Below are 16,908 nucleotides of genomic sequence, written 5' to 3' on the forward strand. Positions count from 1 at the left end.
GCTCGAATTGTCGCAAAAGGTTTTCAACAAGTTCAAGGTGTTGACTACAATGAGATTTTCTCACTCGTGTCAATGCTTAAATGTCTGTCTGGGTCATGTTAGCAATTGCCGCATATCATGAAATCTGGCAAATGGGTACCAAAACTACATTCCTTAATGGATTTATTAAAGAAGAGTTGTATATGATGCAACAAGAAGGTTTTGTCAATCCTAAAGGTGCTAACAAACTATGCAAGCTCCAGTGATCCATCCATGGACTGGTGCAACCATCTCGGAGTTGGAATATATGCTTTGATAAAGTGATCAAAGCATATGGTTTTATACGGACTTGCGGTGAAGCCTGTATTTACAAGAAAGTGAGTGGGAGCACTACAGCCTTTTTGATAAGTATATGTGAATAACATATTGTTGATAGGAAATAATTTAGAATTTTCTAGAAAGAATAAAGGATTGTTTGAAAAGAGTTTTTCAAAGAAAGACCTCGATGAAGCTACTTACATATTGGGCATCAAGATCTATAGAGATAGATCAAGACACTTGGTAAGATTTTTCAATGAGTACATACCTTGAAAAGATTTTGAAGTAGTTTAAAATGGAACAGTCAAAGAAGGAGTTCTTGCCTGTATTGCAAGGTGTGAAGTTGAGTAAAGACTCAAAACCCGACCATGACAAAAAATAGAAAGAGAATAAAAAGTCATTCCCTATGCCTCAGTCATAGGTTCTATAAAGTATGTTATGATGTGTACCAGACCTATTGTATACCTTAGCATGATTTTAGCAAGGGAGTACAATAGTGATCTAGGAGTAGATTACTGGACAATGGTCAAAATTATCCTTAGATGACTAAGGAAATATTTCTCAATTATGGAGGTGATAAAATAGTTCATCGTAAAGAGTTACGTCGATGCAAGCTTTTGACACTGATCTAGATGACTCTAAGTCTCGATCTAGATACATATTGAAAGTGTGAGCAATTAGCTAGAGTAGCTCCGTGCAGAGCATTGTAAACATAGAAAAATCTGCAAAATACATATGGCTCTGAATATGGCAGACCCGTTGACTAAATTTCTCTCACAAGCAAAACATGATCACTCTTTGGGTGTTAATCACATAGCGATGTGAACTAGATTGTTGACTCTAATAAACCCTTTGGGTATTAGTCACATGGAGATGTGAACTAATCACATAAAGATGTGAACTATTGGTGTTAAATCACATGACGATGTGAACTAGATTACTAACTCTAGTGCAAGTGGGAGACTGAAGGAAATATGCCCTAGAGGCAATAATAAAGTTGTTATTTATATTTCCTTATATCATGATAAATGTTTATTATTCATGCTAGAATTGTATTAACCGAAAACTTAGTACATGTGTGAATACATAGACAAACAGAGTGTCACTAGTATGCCTCTACTTGACTAGCTTGTTGAATCAATGATGGTAATGTTTCCTGGCCATAGACATGAGTTGTCATTTGATTAACGGGATCACGTCATTGGACAAAGATGTGATTGAATTGACCCATCCGTTAGCTTAGCGCGATGATCGTTTAGTTTGTTGCTATTGCTTTATCCATAACTTATACATGCTCCTATGATTATGAGATCATGCAACTCACGGATACCGGAGGAACACTTTGTGTGCTACCAAATGTCACAACGTAATTGGGTGATTATAAAGGTGCTCTACAGGTGTCTCCGATGGTGTTTGTTGAGTTGGCATAGATCGAGATTAGGATTTGTCACTCCGATTGTCGAAGAGGTATCTCTGGGCCCTCTCGGTAATGCTCGTCACTATAAGCCTTGCAAGCGATGTGACTAATGGTTTAGTTGCGGGATGATGCATTACAAAACGAGTAAAGAGACTTGCTGATAATGAGATTGAACTAGGTATTGAGATACCGACGATCGAATCTTGGGCAAGTAACATACCGATGACAAAGGGAACAACGTATATCGTTATGCGGTTTGACCGATAAAGATCTTCGTAGAATATGTGGGAGCCAATATTGTGACGTCCCAAGACCGATGTGCCAGGTGTCTTCCAGTTATTCGTTGTTGTTGCCTCGTCATTTGCTTGTGTGTCATGCATTTCATATCATGTCATCAGGTGCATCGCATTTGCATACATGTTCGTCTCATGCATCCGAGCATTTTCCCCGTTGTCCGTTTCTCAATCCGGCGCTCCTATGTCACCCGGTGTCCCTTTCTACCTTTTTTCGTGTGCGGGTGTTAAACGTTCTCGGATTGGACCGAGACTTGCCAAGCGGCCTTGGTTTACTACCGGTAGACCGCCTGTCAAGTTTCGTGTCATTTGGACTTCGTTTGATACTCCAACGGTTAACCGAGGAACCGAAAAGGCCTCGTGTGTGTTGCAGCCCAACACCCCTCCAAAGTGGCCCAAAACCCACCTAAATCTCCTCCATCACCTAGGCCATTCGATCACGATCACGTGGCCGCAAACCGCGCCTCATTTGGACTCTCCTAGCTCCCTCTACCTATAAATATGTGGCTCTCCCCGAAAATTCGCGGTGCAAACCCTAACTTCGTCCTCCTCCCGCAGCCAGACATGTCCGTCCCGCCGCCGGACGTGTCCACCGCGCCTTCCACCTCACTCCGCCCAATGAGGGCTTGCCATGTCAGCCCCGCCACCGCCGTCAGCCAATCCCGCAGTGCCACTTGGCACCGCCGCCTCCCTCCGCCGCGCGGGCCCGCGCCGCCCAAATCCGGCCCGCCCGGGCCCGAGCCGCCGCCGCCCGAGACGCGCCTGCCCCGCTGCCCGTGTCTCCCTTAGCGCCCGCCGCCGCCTTACTCATCGCCCGCCGCGCCGGCGCCTACTCGCTGGCTCACCGCCTCGTCGCCTTTGCTGGTGGCCACCTACAGGAGCCCGCCCCCACGCCGAACTCCGCTCGCCGCCGCCTCCGCCTACTCCGGCACCGCCCGACCTCGCCACGGCCGCACCACCACCTTGCCGCCCCGCCTCTTCCTCGTCTCCAGCCGGCGACCCATCTTCGGCGACCTCGAGTCCCTTCTCCGGTGAACCGGCATCCGCACAGATCAGGATCCAGATCTGGAACCGCTACAGTAAACCCTAATCTCGGGTTGACTTTTCCTCCTCTGCTCCAGTAATTTTAGCATATTTCGTCGTATCATATCTCATCAACCGTGGCTCCGTTCCGTGCGTGTAGCATATCGAAATGTTCGTCTCGACAAGTACTTCATTTCATCTCATTGCATCATGTTCATTTGAGCTCATCTTGGTGCCCTAAATGCTGTTGGAAGAGGGCTATGTGATGTTAGTTTCAGATCCATATCAGCATTTGCTCATTTGTCATTTTTTGCCATGATTAATGTGTGCCTCCTATGAACTTGAGCCCTACATGAGTTTTGAAGTATGCCATGCCATCTTTACAGGGGTGTATGCCATGTATTTTTGTGATCTCTGTGGTGACTAGCACAAGCATGCGAAGTAGCTCACTTAATGTTGCTGATTTCAGGGACTCGGAAATATTCTAAGTCATCGCCCTGCCTATATTTTTATGCCATATGTTCATGTTGCTACCGAGTGATCGGTTCCTCTTTTGAGCATGATCAGTAAGGATGTTTTGTAGATATTATGGTGATCTATCCATCCATGTCTTTGTTTGCATTTATGGAGAACCCTAGATTGAGCCAATCGAGCTCTATTTTTTGCTATAAAATGTTCCTGGCAGATTGTTAACATGTTTAGCAATTTTGCCGAGCTTGTTGTAGTTGATCTGTGCATGCTATGTTGTTGTTCTTGCCATGTCTAGCTTCTATGCCATGTCTACTTGTTGGGTGTATGCTTAGTTTGTCATGCAATGCCTTGTGGTGAGTGCATCGAGCTCGTAAACATGCCTTTGTGATATCTGTTTTGCCATGTTCCAGTTTTTCTGCTAAGTCTGAATCTGTTAACGTTAATTACTATGTTCACGTGGTTGCAATTGTATTTTATGATACCTTTTGGCTTATGGTCAGTAAGGGAATTTTGTTGTATGCTTTGAGTATCTTCATGCCATGCCTTGCTTTGCCATGATATGTTCATGTAGCATGTAGTTATCGTGCTCTAAATTTTGCTTCCTGGTGTTAAATTCCTGACATGTTGCTAATTTCACTAAGTCTGTAACATGATATCTTTTGCACTTTTGCTCAGTGTTCATCTTTTGTCAAGCATCTTGAGTGGATCCCTTCCATGTATTTTGTTGTTGTGTTAGAGTGCTGTAGCATGTTGTTCTTGATGCATTTAGATGGTCTCATGATGTTAATCGCGGACCAGTGCCATATTTGTTTTGCTTGCCATTTCCAAACCATGCATCCGATTCCGGTGATCTTTATATCGATTTCGACCAAAATCAACTAGTCTTTCCAGTGGCACTCTTGGAATTCCAAGTTGAGGCCAGGTTCAGTCATTCCTTTCCGAATCATGCATATGCATCGCATACCGCATCTCGCATATCATGACATGTTTTGCATCATGTTGTCTGTGCATTGCACGTGGTTGATTGTATCTCCCTTTTGCTTGTTGTTCTTGCTTGGGTAGAGCCGGGAGACGAGTACGTGATCGAGGAACCCGTTGAGTTCGTTTTCGAGGATCAAGCTTTCATCTTCTTGGAGAACTTTGCAGGCAAGATGACCATACCCTCGAAATCACTTCTATCTTTGCTTGCTAGATGCTCGCTCTTTTGCTATGCCTATGCTATGATACCTACCACATGCTTTATCATGCCTCCCATATTGTTAAGCCAAGCCTCTAACCCACCTTGTCCTAGCAAACCGTTGTTTGGCTATGTTACCGCTTTGCTCAGTCCCTCTTATAGCGTTGTTAGTTGCAGGTGAAGATTGGAGTTTGTTCCATGTTGGAACATGGATTTTTGTTGGGATATCACAATATATCTTATTTAAATTAATGCATCTATATACTTGGTAAAGGGTGGAAGGCTTGGTCTTATGCCTGGTGTTTTGTTCCACTCTTGCCGCCCTAGTTTCCGTCATACCAGTGTTATGTTCCTTGATTTTGCGTTCCTTACACGGTTGGGTTATAATGGGAACCCCTTGACAGTTCGCCTTGAATAAAACTCCTCCAGCAAGGCCCAACCTTGGTTTTACCATTTGCCTCACCACCACCTACTTTTCCCTTGGGAGTCGCGCTCCCGAGGGTCATCTTATTTTAACCCCCCCCCCGGCCAGTGCTCCTCTGAGTGTTGGTCCGAACCGAGTAGACTGCGGGGCCACCTCGAGGCAACTTGAGGTTTGGTTTTACTCGTAGGATGTCTCATCTGAGTGTGCCCTGAGAACGAGATATGTGCAGCTCCTATCGGGATTTGTCGGCACATTCGGGCGGCTTTGCTGGTCTTGTTTTACCATTGTCGAGATGTCTTGTAACCGGGATTCCGAGTCTGATCGGATTGTCTTGGGAGAAGGAATATCCTTCGTTGACCGTGAGAGCTTGTGATGGGCTAAGTTGGGACACCCCTGCAGGGATTTGAACTTTCGAAAGCCGTGCCCGCGGTTATGGGCAGATGGGAATTTGTTAATGCCCGGTTGTAGAGAACTTGACACGTAACTTATTTAAAATGCATCAGCCGCGTGTGTAGCCATGATGGTCTCTTCTCGGCGGGGTCCGGGAAGTGAACACGGTGTTGGAGTTATGCTTGACGTAGGTTGTTCTAGGATCACTTCTTGATCATAGTTTCTCGACCGTGCCTTTGCCTTCTCTTCTCGCTCTCTTTTGCGTATGTTAGCCACCAAACATGCTAGTCGCTTGCTGCAGCTCCACCTCATACCTTTTACCCTACCCATAAGCTTAAATAGTCTTGATCGCGAGGGTGTGAGATTGCTGAGTCCCCATGACTCACAGATACTTCCAAAACCAGCTTGCAGGTGCCGATGATAGCTTGCAGGTGACGCAACCGAGCTCAGGAGAAGCTCGATGAAGATCTTGTTCGTCGTGTTGTTTCGTTTTAGTTGATCAGTAGTGGAGCCCAGTTGGGACGATCGGGGATCTGTGTAGCATTTGGGGTAGTCTTCTTTTATTTTGGTTCCATAGTCAGACCTTGCGTGTATCTGGATGATGTAATGCTTTATTCATGTATTGTGTGAAGTGGCGATTGTAAGCCAACTATGTATCTCTTTCCCTTATGTATTACATGGGTTGTGTGAAGATTACCTCACTTGCGACATTGCTTACAATGCGGTTATGCCTCTAAGTCGTGCTTCGACACGTGGGAGATATAGCCGCATCGTGGGCGTTACAAATATGAACATCCAGGTTCCACTATTGGTTATTGACCAGAGACGTGCGTCTCGGTCATGTCTACATAGTTCTCGAACCCGTAGGGTCCGCATGCTTAACATTTGGTGACGATCGGTATTATGAGTTTATGTGTTTTGATGAACCGAAGGTAGTTCGGAGTCTTGGATTTGATCACGGACCTGACGAGGAGTCTCGAAATGGTCGAGACGTAAAGATCGATATATTGGAAGCCTGTGTTTGGACATCAGGATGGTTTCGAATGAGTTTGGGCATTTTCCGGAGTATCGGGAGGTTATCGGAACCCCCCGGGGAGTATATGGGCCTTATTGGGCTTTAGGGGAAAGAGAGAGGGGCTGCCTAGGGCAGGCCGTGCACCCCCCCCCCCAAGGCCTAGTCCGAATTGGACTAGGGGGGGGGCGGCGTCCCCTCCTTCCTTCTCTTCTCTCCTTCCCTTCCTTCTCTCCTACTCCTACTTGGAAAAGGGGGAATCCTACTCCCGGTGGGAGTAGGACTCCCTAGGGAGTGCCATAGTAGAGGGTCGGCCCTCCCCCTCCTCCACTCCTTTATATACGGGGGAGGGGCACCCCATAGACACACAAGTTGATCATTGATCTCTTAGCCGTGTGCGGTGCCCCCCTCCACCATAATCCACCTCGGTCTTATCGTAGCAGTGCTTAGGCAAAGCCCTGTTCCGGTAGCATCATCATCACCGTCATCACACCGCCGTGCTGACGAAGCTCTCCCTCGACACTCTGCTGGATCTTGAGTTCGTGGGACGTCACCGAGCCGAACGTGTGCAGATCACGGAGGTGTCGTACCTTCGGTGCTAGGATCGGTCGATCGTGAAGACGTACGACTACATCAACCGCATTGTCATAATGCTTCCGCTTACGGTCTACGAGGGTACGTGGACAACACTCTTCCCTCTCGTTGCTATGCATCACCATGATCTTGTGTGTGCGTAGGAATTTTTTTTGAAATTACTGCGTTCCCCAACACAACACACTAACGGTTTGGATATTTGATCCGAGGGGCCTCTGGCCTGATAGCACTAACTATCACGTGGGCATAGTATGGGTGTTCTGCGTCATATGCATCAGCCGAAGCTTAATAGACGTCATGCGACTGAGCGGCGCGCGCAGGGTTGGACTGCGTAAGCACCTGCCTTTTTAAGGAGGTAGCTAGGTCTGCTCACCGGCCGCCCACGCAACGTGCAGGAGTTGCCGGGGCGATGGCCCAAGACCCCTGGGGGCATAGGTTTAGTCCGGCATGCTGACCTCTCTATAAGCCTAGCTCGGGTTGCGGCGTATCATTTGGCCGAGGTCGGGCATGACCTAGGAAAGTGTGTCCGGCCGGAGTTAATCGAGCGTGGTGGCTAAGTTGGTGCACCCCTGCAGGGAAGAAAACATCTATTGATAGCCTGTCCTACGGTAACGGACACTTGGAGTTGTATCCCGACCGATACAACTAGAACTGGATACTTGAGGTGATAACTGGATAGTATGGCTCTGGAATTGTTTTCTCGCAGGGAGTCGAGGAAGTGATCTCTGGGCGAGGTACAACATACTTACCAATATTATAATATGCCACTCTTATCTCTTCTGATGCTGCAAGACGCTTGAAGATGCTAGTCTTCGATAGGCTAGGCTTTCTCCCTTCTCTTCTGGCATTCTGCAGTTTAGTCCACAGATACAACCCATTCCTTTGATACAGATGCATACTTAGTCTAGATCTGATGTAAGTCTTGCGAGTACTTTGGATGAGTACTCATTGTTGATTTGCTACCTCTTTTCCCCCATACCCGATTGTTGCGACCAGATGACGGATCCCAGGAGCCAGACGACACCACTGATGACTACTACTACCCCGAGGGTGCCTACTACTACGTGACGACCACTGACGACCTGGAGTAGTTAGGAGGCTCCTAGGCAAGAGGCTTTGCCTTTTCGATCGTTGTTGCTTTTGTGCTAGCCTTCTTAAGGCAGACCTATTTAACTTATGTCTGTACTCATATATTGTTGCTTCCACTGACTCTTGTGTATTCGAGCCCTCGAGGCCCCTGGCTTGTAATATAAAGCTTGTATTATTTTAATTTGTGTCTAGAGTTGTATTTGATATCTTCCCGTGAGTCTTTGATCTTGATCGTACACATTTGCGTGTATGATTAGTGTACGATTAAATCGATGACGTCACACCAGGTATGTTTAGCTCAATAGATTGCATGCATTGGTGTTGGAAGAATTGTCCTAAGGCATGGCATGGGCAATTCCATGGCCAAAAAAGGGTTCCATTATAATCCTTGAAGCGGTGGCCGATCCAGAGACTTGGATTTGGCATGCTTTTTTTCGAATGCCTGGATCTTTGAATGACATCAATGTTGTCAACCGGTCAACACTGATGAATAAGATTGCAAATGATGAACTGCCACCGGTGCAGTTTGTAGAAAATGGTCGTACATACAACTATGGCTACTATCTTGCGGATGACATCTACCCAAAGTGGCAAACATTTGTGAAGCCGTTGAAAAAACCGGAAGGTAAGAAAAATTCCACAATGCTCAGGCGGCGGCTAGAAAAGATGTGGAAAGAGCTTTTAGGATTTTGCAAGCCCAATTTGCTATTGTGAGAGGACCGGCTAGATTTTGGGATCAAAAGATGCTTTGGTACATCACGCTTGTGTGATCATGCACAACATGATCATCAAGAATGAGCGTGGTCAAGATGTAGACTACTCTCACTATGAGTTGTTGGGACATCCCGTGCGAGTGCGGCGGAGGGCTGAAAGGGTGACCCGTTTTGTTGCCTTCTATCATGCCATTCGACATCCTGAAGCACATGATGATCTTCAGAAGGATCTCATTGAGAAGTGGTGGGCTTGGAATGGCCGACAAAGAGCATCATGATTTGTGTGTTTGATGTTGTATTGTTGAACTATTTGTTGTATTGAAAGATAAACTATTTGTTTGAGTTGTAAAAACGAAATTGAACTATTTATTGTTGATTTATTTTGTTTGTGTTTGATCTTCTACTTGTGTTTGGAGCGTATATGTTGTTTGTGCGAGAGCGCGCGCCTGCTAGAGCTATGCGCGCGCTAAATTTATCGCGGCCGCTGGAGCGAGCGCTCCTCGCCGCGCCAAAGCAGATAATCGGCGCGCTGCAAATTGATTTTTAGCGTGCCGCGTATTGGGCGGCTATTGGAGATGCTCTTAGACAGCTAACTTTTACAACAAAGACACCAGTAGTGCCAGTGTAGTATGTAAGGACTGTGATATTTGGCACACGTGTGCCACATAGCTAAAACTACCACACAACTTCTTTTTCCTCTTTAATTACATGCATAATTGCATTAGAATGAATCACCTTTCTTGCACGGGCATTCATTACTTTGATTACATGCATGCACCAGAAGACAAAAAAGTTGATCTTATCCCAAATTCTCCTTATTCCAAAAATTCAAAATGTTTTGTAGCTCAAACCGTCAGTCGGATGCAAAACCGTTTTGACATAAAAGACTCATCACGACGAGATCTTCAAAACTAGATCCCATGTTGGTATGTTCCGACGAATTTTTTTCCAGATCAAAAGTTACCATGCCTCGGCTACATAAGTTATCACACATGTAGTATGCAACTTACCGTGGTATTTTCACATAAATTACCGGAGGCATAAACATTGTTCTCACACCTTCTCTACATGCATATGTATGTATGCACTAGAGCATAAAAAGTCGATGTCATCTTAGATTCTTCTTATTCTCAAAATTCAAAATGTTTTGTAGCTCAAACCATCGATCTGATGCAAAATCGTTTTCACATAAAAGACTCGTCGCCACGAGATCTTCGGAACTATATCCCAAGTTGGTACGTATATTCCAACGACTTCTTTTTCTGGGTCAAAAGTTAACATGCCTCGGCTACATAAGTTACCACCCCTGTAGTATGTTATTCACCGTGGTATTTGTACATAAGTTAACGGGGTTATATTTTTCAGCAATTTTTCCCCCTTGGTCAAAAGTTACAATGGTGTTTGTACTTAAGTTATCAGGTATGTAATTCGTGCATTACCGTGCTATTATTACATAAGTTATCAGGGGGAGGGGGTTATGTTTCCAACAACTTTTTCTCTCCTTGGTCAAAGTTACCGCAGTATTTGTACGTAAGTTATCAGGTACACGGTTCTTTAATTACCGTGCTATTTTCACATAAGTTATCGGGGGATGTTTTTAACAATCCCACCCCCCTTTGGTCAAAGTTACCGTGATGTTTGTAAGTAACTTATCGGGCATGTGGTTCATATATTACCGTGCTATTTTCACTTAAGTTATCAATGATGTTTTTCAATAATTTCCCCTCCTTGGTTAAAGTTACTGTGGTGTTTGTAAGTAGGTTATCGGATAGGTGGTTCATATATTACCATGGTATTTTCATATAAGTTATCGGGTATGTTTTTCAACAACGTTTTTCTTTCTTTGGTAAAAGTTACTGTGTTGTTTGTATGTAATTTATCGGGTATGTTTTTCATATATTACCATATTATTTCACGTAATTTATCAGGGTATGTTTTCAAGAACATTTTCCTAGGGTCCAAAATTACCGTGATATTTGTATGTGAGTTATCAGCTCTTTTGTGCGTATATTATCATGATATTTACACATCAATTACCGGGGTATATTTTCCAACATTTTTTCCCTGGGTCAAAGTTATCGCGATGTTTGTATCTAAGTGTATGTTTGGTTTAGGAAAGAACAGATAAAATATACAATGGATTTGGTTTTTCACCTCTTGCGAGACTATTTTCAACAACCATGATTTATCATCAACATATAACCCTCTATTTATGAGCAAAATTTCAACCAAAGAGAAGCTAAGTACTCTATTCACCTCAAGAGAGAACAAAATTGATGCTAGATCTGCTGCTGCTTCTTCAAAATTGATGCTAGCATCATTCTATTTTCATCAACATGAGGCTCTTTCCTTCAAGCTACTACTGGCACTTGTAAAAAGCATCATCATCATTAGAAGTAGTCGCATGAGCCGGTGCTGAATGGACCAAACAACTGCTGATCTTGGTCCATGTCCGCGACACAGAGACGTGCACCTTGCAGTTGAATGGATCAATCAAACAACAAGTATGAGAAACTGCTGCTTGCTGAATGGATCTTGGTCCATAGCCACAACAGCTCGTCACGTGTGGACGTCGTAGCACCAGCAGCAACAACGTCGGCCGCCGTCGTTGGCCTCTCTAGCTACTGGGTGAGCACCGGACGCCGCTGCCCATCGTCTTCCCGGTTGTGAGCCCCGCACCCGCTACAGCAGGTCGTTAGGCTATCTGTCACCGCTTGTCGCGCGTGGCCGCAGCAGCAGCACCCGTGCCAGCAGTCGTCGCCCGCCCGCCTTCCCGACCGTGAGACGCGCACTCGTCGCCTCGCTTCTAGCCCTGCTTCAAGGGAGAGCACCGCTGCCCGCCCCACCATGGCCCTCCTCTGCCTTCCCATCACGACCGCCTGAGAAGGAAGTTCGCTGAGATGGGGAAGCACGTGAGCGCGGTGGCCGGGACTCGCGCTGACGGCGGTGGCAGCGCTCGTTGGAGTGGATCAGCAGGGACAACCTCGACCCAGGAAGGGCTGGCAAGCATGTCGAGCTTGGGGGCACGGACTGGCGTGGGCGGCGGCGTGGGCGGCGACCACGAGATTCTGCGCAGGGTAGCAACGCGATAGGGTTTTTTTTTAGAACATAGACGTCAGGGACGTCCGGCTTTAGATTAATAAAGCCCACAACATAGGCAGCGTATCACAACCACATTACCAACACACGACACCAGACAAAAGACGAGCAGGTCTTGGAAACAGCAACCGGAGAAGGAATAAAGTACGTTACAAGGCGCGGCCGGCCTATCGAAATGAGCACGCAGGCTCGGCTGACATATGGTCAAATGGCAGGCCGTTTGCAGACCTAAAGCCCAGGGGGGCCTTGGGATCATCAACTCCAAGCTGATGAACATTGCACGCATGTGCAAATGGATCTGGAAGATGTCTCAGGGTGAGAACGGATCGACCTCCTCCGTGCGAAATACTTCCCGAATGGGAATTTCTTCGAGGCGGCCTCTCGTGGGTCCCCCTTCTGGAACTCCATTCAAGACCTCAAGCCCTTCTTCGCCAGGGGCGCGAAGTTTGGGGTTACAACAGGCGGTCCACGCGGTTTTGGCTCGACCTTTGGATTGGCCAACAACCCCTATGGTCGGAGTTTCGCCAACTCTACTCCATAGCAGTCGAGCCCAACCAATTGGTTGCTTCGGCTCTTAGCTCCTCCCCACCCTACATCAACTTTAGAAGAGAATTATCGGGGACGGAAATGGCGGAGTGGGACCACCTTCGGGATTTGATCGCGGATGTACGCCTGTCGGACTCCGCGGACACGGTCTCTTGGAGACTTTCGGGCTCGGGCAAATTCTCTGTCAATTCTTTATACAGAGAACTTACCCGCGGCCAGGTCCCTTCGGCTGCCATGGGGCTTTGGAAGGCTAAAATCCCTCTCAAGATCAAGGCCTTCCTCTGGCAACTCTGCCAAGATCGCCTTCCTACCTCTACCAACCTTGCTAAGCGCAACGGCCCCGCCTCCGGCCCTTGTGCTTTGTGTGGGGTTCCGGAAGATGCTGACCACGCTTTCTTCCGGTGCTCTTTGGCGCTTTGCTTGGAGCGCGGTCCGTGAGGCCGCGGGGGTGGATTGGGATCCCCGCTCCCGAGCTGCGCTAGTGTCTTCTTTGTCATTGGTTCATGGCCCGGCTCGTCGGGTCATGTGGACGTGTGCGGCGGCCATGTTATGGGCTATCTGGCATATTCGTAACAAGTTTACTATTGAGGGTGTGTTTCCCTCACATCCCGCTGACGTTATCTTCAAATGCATCGTGTTCTTGCAGCAATGGGCACCGCTGGGAAGACAACAGGACTCTGATCTTCATCGCCAAGCTCTTTGCCGTCTTCGCTTAGTCTACGTCGAGTCCCGCGCTCCGTCGTCCGCGCCGTCTGCTGTCGCATAGGGATGGGCAGCCCTTTTTGGTTGTAGCAACGCGATAGGTAGGTGGGGATCGTGGGTGCCTGGGTGGGTGGGTTTGACGAAGGGATCGTTTTATGAGATCGTGTGGCAGTTTTGCAATCTGCCACACGGTTGCCACATACATATGTTCTATAATAAAACCTGTTTCTTCTCTACACGAAGAGACAAGACATAACAGCAAAGGATCAAGTATCATCATGCTGATGCACCATATAAGAAACTCGAGAACCATTGATCACGCTCTCCCTGGCAATGCCATAAAACGAACGACAACCAAGCCGATCAGAGCTTAGCGTGGTCGCGGCAGTCCTGGCCTCGGATCTCCATGTCCGGGAAGCCGACGACGATGTGGCAGTCAGAGTAGGCCACGACGTTGAGCTTGAACACGCCCAAGACGGCCACCCTCCCCGGGATCCTGGCGTTGGCGTCCAGCGGCAGCGACCCGGCCTCGATGTCCCTGATCAGCTGCGCCATGTCCTTGGTGAAGCCGGCGGTGAGCACCGTCATCTCCAGCTGCACGACCCCGTCCCCCTTGCTAGGGATGCGTCCGGGGTCGACCTGGGCGTCGCCGACGTGGGCGCCCCGGTACCAGAGGCCGGTGGTGCCGGAGGCGTAGGCGAAGGAGGCCGGGTTGGGGTTGTGCACGGCCACGGTGAGCAGCAGCGTGAAGTTTGGCTGGGTGAGGCTGGGCGCGAGGCCGACGAGGCGGGTGGAGAGCAGGCGCGTGGTGGGGTCGCGCACGCGGAACACGGTGAGGAAGAGGACGAGGAGGGTGACGCCCAGGAGCAGGAGCACGCCGAGGGTGACCAGGGCGCAGATGCAGATGCAGCGGCGGCGCCGGCGGCGTCTCAGGCGGCGGAGGCCGGCCTCGTCCACGGGTTTGGCGTCGAGGGAAGGCGCTGTGGGGGTCGGGAGGCTGCACGCTGCTGCTGGGGAGGCCATTGCGAACGCCGAAGCCCTGCAAGGGGCTGGCGATCGAGCTGTAGTGGAAAGTGAGCGAGGGACGGAGAAGCTATAACTTGGACAGAATTGGAAATGAATTGGACTTGTTTGACGGCGGATGGTGCCGTACGGACATGAAGCAATGCATCCAGCTACTAGTATTGTGATGGATTCTCGGCTGCATATTGTTCATTTGATCAATCATTCATAAACTGGGCAACGACGCGGCGTGTTGGCTACGGGATACGCGCGGTTATTTTATCAGTTGACTTTCATGGCTTTAACCGCTCGAATGTGATCGTCTGAGTAAATGGAGTACAAAATATGTACTTATATGACATATGCAAGTAGCAGGTCCGTAGGGAATAGGCTCCTTCGTCCTCACGTTCTGCTCGATGTCCCTGTCGTCCGTCGAATTTGATAGCTTTCGACAACTTTCAGCACTATGTTGTGACGTGCCGTGTGTACCCCGTGTTGCCTCCGACATGTGAGACAAATATATCTTCTTTCTTACGGAACTAAGGCATGTTTTTAAAAAAAATTACATGAGAAACTTTCAGTCTATTCATTTTCAATCATGGTAGTACAAAGGACATCAGGGGCAATAAAAATTACAACCAGGTCTATGGATCACCTAGCGATGATTACAAGCATACACTATACTGAAAGGTGCCGCCATCGTCACATATCCCTCGCTAGAGCCGGACACACCTTATTGTAGTAGACAGTTTGAAAGTCATCGTGCTAAGACCCCGTAGGACCAGCGCACCAGAGCAGCAACCATCGTCGATGAAGAAAGTCTTAGATCGGAAGCATCAAACCTGTAAACACCAAAACCAAGAAAAATAAAGACCAGATCCAAATAGATCCATCGAAGACCAGTATCGACCAAATCCCGCGAGATACGACGGAGACACACGTTCACACGCCCTCCGACGACGCTAGACGCATCATCGGGACGGGGATAAAAGGTGTGAGACATTATTCCTACTGAGGGACATCGTCGCCCACATGCAGCCCCAACCAAGACGCCGAATTTAACAAGAACGAGAACGGGGTATCTTCCGCCGGTGGAGGGCCGACATCCTCTGCACCTCCATGGTCCAAAGGCCATCGAAGATGGGGCGGATGAGAGGCAGCGCCGACGGAAGGAAGAGAAAAGCTTGGGATGTTTTCTTGTGGAGAAGGAAAGAGAAAGGTAAGAACGTGACTCCATGTGTTCAAGAACTTAGGCATGTTTGGTTGGCTTGCTAGATGCAATTTTGATCCGTTTGTGTTACAACGAAATCTTGCCATGCCCGCTAGGAACAACCAACCTACCGGATCATGTGTCCTCGTGGTAGTACCGTCCCCATGATTGGCAGTGTTGCTCCCCTGTTGGACCGAAACTATTGGACAAAGTGGCGGATGAACTACCACACATGGTTCATTCCCCTCTGATTTTCCTATGGTAGTAATAGGGTGGTACTACCGGGTCCTATGCAGTGGTACCGCTTGGGCCTTCGTTGTGCAGTCTGAATGGGACAATGGTAGTACTGCTCTCTAGAGCAGTAGTATCGCTTAGTGCAAAAATTGTGTTACGGTTGGATTTGTGCGAGGACTATAAATAGAAGGTCTTCTTCCCCAAGTTGACATACCACTTTGTTCTCTCTCCTTCATTGTTGCCCAAAACTTTATCTTGTTTGATCTCTCTCCTAGCCACTTAAATTTGTTGATATTCTAGGATTTGGGAGAGAAGACCTAGATCTAAAATTTGACCAAAGATAAATTGATTCGCCCTACTTTCTTTTGTGGATCTTTTTACCCCCCCCCCCTTTAGGCATCCTAAACGGAAGAGGTCATCTCGAAGGTCAAATCCATCGTGCTGAGGCTTCGTGGTGTTGTCGGGAGCCTTGAATTAAGTTGTGGAGATAGCCCCAACCTTATTTGTGAAGGTTACGGTTGCCGCCTCCAAGGGCACCGCATACTGAAATCGTGGCACCTTTCATTGTGCGATGACGAGGAGAATAAGATCAACCATTGTAGCGCTTGTTAAGCATCATGCTGCCACACCTCTTCAATGAAGACGTACCTCCCCAAGAGGAAACTTCAGGAACTACATTATACATGCAGTCTGAAATGTTTCTCCCGTAAAGAAGCACGGGTCTGAACCATGTAGTTTGAACCTGGTCAACCATATTTCTTCGTAGGCCATGGAAATAGGAGTCGGACCATGTCTTAGGCCGTGGAAGTATGAGTCGGACTAGGAAGGAATCTTGAGTTATTAAGACGTGTTCTTTTCACCCGTCGCAACGTATGGGCATGTTTGCCAGTTATATTTACTTTTCCAACAAGCCCTAGTTTGGAAGAAACAGATGGTGCAATAGAAAGAGAAAATAGACATTACAAACATTGGCCTTCTTTTAGTAAAGTTTTTTTGAGAGTACGCCAATGACGTACCATAGTTTTATAGAAGAAAGAGTGTTATGTACAAGAATCCCGTCCCGATGCGAACATACAGGGACGGGGGGACACACGCGTCCAACTCCACGCACCCTAAGCTAACTCCTCACAAATCTATATATCTTTATAGACCTCCTACACCTAGCCCGGTCGAGCGCCTCTTTTAGTAAAGTGAACAAAATGACTTTGCCACTCC

The 16,908-nt window shown here is 47.6% G+C and overlaps 1 protein-coding gene across 1 annotated transcript; it reads right to left on the minus strand.

Annotated features, from left to right (window-relative positions):
* Window positions 1-13,506: 13,506 nt before the first annotated feature.
* LOC125525182 lies at window positions 13,507-14,405 on the minus strand. Its single transcript, XM_048690198.1, has one exon. It carries the CDS (start codon window positions 14,268-14,270, stop codon window positions 13,611-13,613), a length of 660 nt encoding a protein of 219 aa, XP_048546155.1. The 5' UTR covers window positions 14,271-14,405; the 3' UTR covers window positions 13,507-13,610.
* Between the last annotated feature and the right edge of the window lie 2,503 nt (window positions 14,406-16,908).

This window comes from Triticum urartu, chromosome 7 (assembly GCF_003073215.2).
Source record: "Triticum urartu cultivar G1812 chromosome 7, Tu2.1, whole genome shotgun sequence".
NCBI lineage: Eukaryota > Viridiplantae > Streptophyta > Magnoliopsida > Poales > Poaceae > Triticum > Triticum urartu.